Source organism: Antechinus flavipes, chromosome 6, assembly GCF_016432865.1.
Source record: "Antechinus flavipes isolate AdamAnt ecotype Samford, QLD, Australia chromosome 6, AdamAnt_v2, whole genome shotgun sequence".
NCBI lineage: Eukaryota > Metazoa > Chordata > Mammalia > Dasyuromorphia > Dasyuridae > Antechinus > Antechinus flavipes.
The window spans coordinates 86,001,553-86,006,018 of record NC_067403.1 but is presented as its reverse complement, the minus strand read 5'-3'; the positions used below and the strand labels follow the sequence as shown (position 1 = coordinate 86,006,018).

At 30.3% G+C, this 4,466-nt stretch overlaps 1 protein-coding gene across 5 annotated transcripts in view; it reads right to left on the bottom strand.

The window, feature by feature from the left end:
- Positions 1-1,730: 1,730 nt before the first annotated feature.
- Positions 1,731-4,466, bottom strand: part of GRIA2 (glutamate ionotropic receptor AMPA type subunit 2) — a 174,870-nt gene continuing 172,134 nt past the window's right edge. For 3 of the 5 annotated variants that reach the window (XM_051967021.1, XM_051967027.1, XM_051967022.1), the window contains one exon: positions 1,731-4,354. In XM_051967021.1, the coding sequence (XP_051822981.1) occupies positions 4,190-4,354 (165 nt within the window). In that variant the 3' untranslated portion in view covers positions 1,731-4,189. The remainder of the gene's footprint in view (positions 4,355-4,466) is intronic. The other 2 variants (XM_051967023.1, XM_051967024.1) reach the window with 1 other exon arrangement.

Sequence of the window (4,466 nt, the reverse complement as noted above, 5' to 3'; positions counted from 1 at the left end):
CAGAGACAGAATAATTGTCAACCTGCAATTGTCTGAAAGAACAAACTCTTCATAGACTCTGAGCTCTTTTAGCTAGCCACTTCCTAGGCCCATAGAACTGAAAAAGGTAAATTAAACAAGTTATTAAAGATCCCACCCTCAACTTAATTTAAATTATCATAAAAGAAGTAATTTTATATAACATTCATAAAAGTACCTAAACTTTCAATTTTATGTTACCAGTTATACTTTTTTTTTTTAAATATGTGGTTGTTCAAACATGGTTCTTAATGGAAAATGCTTAGTTCATTGGATTAAAAATCTAAATGAGTATTTCATAGAAGAATGATAATACCAAACCATTTGTGTTAATTGGTTAAGGTTGATGGTTAAGGTTGGGGAATTTTTATTTTATTTTATTTTTGTCTTTAGGAAATAAGGAAAAAAACAAAAGTGATAGAAAAAAATTGCTAGTGTCAAAGCCCTGGATTCTGCTGTTTTTAACTCTATTCTTCCCCATTGAAATATCTACTACAATGAACTAAAATATTCCTTTTTTTTTTTTTTTTTTATTTAAAATTTTATTTTAAATATAAATTTATATTTATTTATATCATAAAAGTAAATAAATATAAAATTTATTTAAAATAAAAAACCAGTTTTTAACAATATTCCAATAAGTCATCATCCATCCATCCTCCACTTGATGGGGAAACTCACAATCTTCTTAGGAGTCATGCTACTGTCATATATTCCCTATGCCCTGTATTACCATGTGTAAATAAAATATTCCTTTTAGGTGTTTAGATAGTTAATGGTCTTCCCAGTATACCTTTGGAACTAAAACATTTCAATAAAGTAAACAATTTCTATCACTGAAACATTTTGATCAGATAAAGCAGAGATTAAATGTCCTGGGAACATTGGTTTTGAATTTAAAGAGATTATGGAGCTCATTTAATCTTGCTCTCTCATTGCACAGTAAGAGACTGAGTGACTTACCCAAGATCACTCAAGTAATGACTTGTAAAACTGGGATATGAACTCATATTTTCTGACTCCAAATCCAGCATTCTCTCTATTATTTTACATTCTTTGAATTTCCATAATATTATTAAATTTCTGATTGTTTAATTATGTATGTTCACATTTTTTGTTGTTCTATGCTCAAGCAATATATTACATGATTTTAATTGTGTTATTTTGGGGGGAAGAGAGTGCTAAGAATTCATTTGTTATTCATATCAGAATTATCCATGGCTAAAACTATGTTTCATTTTCTTACTTAAAAAATGGGAGTCTTATTAATGACATCCATTTTAAAATCAAGGCACATTTTTGTTATTTCAGTTGAGGGTAGTTGCAACAATATTTAAGCAGACTTAATGGTGTTTGATAATGGGTAAGATGTATGACAGCTTCATTTATATTACAAACTATCACAAGGATGAATGAGTAAAGGTAATTCTAGATATGTCAAGAATTCATAATAATTGTATGTTAAGAATGTTGAAATTTCTAGTTACTTTACCCAACTCTTGGTATGACATAAAAATTGGCATAGAATCCTAGAAATTGATAGGATATGAGAAATCATCTAGTCCAACTTTCCCTTCCCCATTTTTTATATGAATAGACAGACTGAGGACATACAGTGAAGTTTTTCCCAAAGGGTTATAGAAATGAAATCATTTTTTTTTTCTTTTTGTCATTATTTCTTTCAATAAAACCAAAAAACAAAATTAGGGATCTTTTGCCTTTTTTTTTAAGAACATGTTTATGTATGATTGAAGTTTTGTACAACACTCCAGAAAAGCCATCAGGTGTTAGATTTAAAAATAAAATCAAAAGCATTTTCTGACATAGAGGTACACATGAAAAATTAGGGATACCAACATCTCTGTGAGAAGTTGTAGAAAGTGCATGTCTATTTTGAATCTGACACCCACTTAACACAGCAGAAATAAGATACTATACTGTAAACAAAATGGTACAATAAAGGATCATTGGAAATTTACATAAGAACAGTTCATAAACATTTTGGTCTTTTGATAACATTTTTTATATAAAATGAATAAAAAACCTTTAGACAGCTGTCATCACTCAAGATTACTTTTCACCTAAATGCACACAGACGTAGTTTATACAGCAATATATTGATGCACCTTTACATGGATATTAAACTATGATTACTGCTTGTTACTGTGATGTGCATTATCCAATCGACATTATCCATAACTGAAATACTCTTACATTGTGTATTCTTGTCATGTTGTGACTATAAAAACATGAAAATATAACTTTACATTATTTCAATTATATACATTAGTTCAAGCTTGACAAAGAGATTTGTTGTTACAATTTTCAGAAGAGTTGGCCCAGAGCTACAATAAATAGCTTTCTGCTGCATACAATCATCTCTTTTTTAGTTTTTAAAATCCAATTTTGAGTACCATAGGGTTACATTTAGCCTGCAATTTGGTCATTCTAGCATTGGTGATTAATTGAACTTAAAAATGCACCTCCCACATCCCAGATGAGGAGTAGTAATACATTAAAATTTCATGGATTATCTCAGAATATGTTGTTCAGAGACATCTAAGCTTAATGAAGAAGATGGGAGCACTATAGGCTACCATCTGTAATATAAGAGCTTAGTTTGTTATTTTTTCAATCTAAGCAGTTTTCCTCCCCTTCCCTTTCATGAATTATAATAGATTTGAATCATAAAAACACTTGGCAAAAAAAGACAAGTGCTCTATTAATGCTTAACAGAAATAAGAATGATAATTTTTTAAAAAACAGGTAGATATTCAAAAATGAATAGTAATTTAAATATATAAATCATATCTGAGATTTTATTTTTTAAAAAAAAACATAAAGAAGGATTGTTTTAAGGGGCCACATAGTACTTTTTCAATGGCAAAAAGGTCTTTCTTCAAAGAGTTTCAGAAATGTGGTATATTAGCCACAATGGGAATGCTTAGATTGCTTTTGCACCTAAAAGAAAGAATAAATTCCATTGTCATAGGACTTGTTTGTTGATGCCGTCAATGAAATGAAAACACATTTCATGTTAACTTTAACATAAAAAATTTCATAAGTTTATGAAAGCCTCTAAATTTCAAAAAAAATATAGAATCAGATCTTATTTAAAGGATTTAGGCAATTGTGGGAATGACTCCAAAACAGATACTTTCAAGGTATTTTAGACTTTATGTCATTTTTGTCTTATGAAAATCTATAGAATTTTAAAATTACATATTTGGATAAGTTTTCAAATTAGTCTATTGTAAATACTTGGTGTTTCACACATTTTCATACAGTATTAACTGTATGTATTTTTTTCCTTAAAAGTATCCAAATCAGACAATTCATGTTTGAAGAATAAGCTAGACTTTCTAAATATAGGTTTATGTAGAGGAGGACAAACAACCTTGAGAGTGTCCTTTAATATGATCTCACCTAGGACCAAACTGTAGCTAGCAAAATCAATTGAACCATTTGCAAATAAAACAATAGAAAAAGTTTATTTCAAATGTCAAGCATTGCCAAGTAATTTGATTTTAACACCAAATGTTAAAGAATAGGATATACAGTAAAGTTTTAATAACAATATTAAATTACAAGATTTGAACTTCTTAAATTTGTTTCCTCTCCTCAGCATTTACATATTTGGCTTTGAAAAATACGGAACTGATACCTTCTTCATCTCTTCTACCCCCGCCCCCACAGTTTGATTTTTATTTTTGTCAAATCCGACCAGTATGGAAGCAAATTTATTTAAAAGCCAGTTTTGAAAATACCTAAAAATATTTTTTTTTAATTTTAAATGTTTTTTTTTTTTCCTTAGAAAAACATGTCACATCTTGATGCAGTTGATGTCAAGTGTGCTTAAGTCATTATGAACCAAGAGACAAACAACAGTGGCTGCAGAAACTGGTTTGTTGCCTGTACAACGACATCAGTTAGATTACAGTACTTCCATTTTAGCTGTGCATGTCCATCAAGAGTCATCTTGAATTCGTGTAGGAAACAGTGCTCTGTATTTTACTAAGCATTCATTTGTTAACAATTCCAAGATGAATTCCACAAGTATAAGAATTCTTGGCTGAAAGAAAAGTCTTCAAGATACTGGATGCCTCTCACCACTTTGACAATAAACGCACAAGAAAACCATTGTGTAAGGCACTCAAAAGGTTCTTATCAATCACGAGAGATCAGTCACACTGACATTCATTCCCATGCCAGGACTCACGTAAGGGACAGCATGCACTGCTTTGGGAAACTCTGGAGTCATAACACGTCCATTTTCTCCAGTACTTCCTGTAATTGACAGCCTCGCCTTGTTCCTCATGGCATCACTCAAGGTCATCTTAGAAAGAGAAAAGAAAAAAGAGAGAGTGAGAGAGAGAAAGAGAAGAGGGAGAGAAGAGGAAAATAAATAAAATAATACATCATAGTTACCAAATGCATTCCAGAGACTA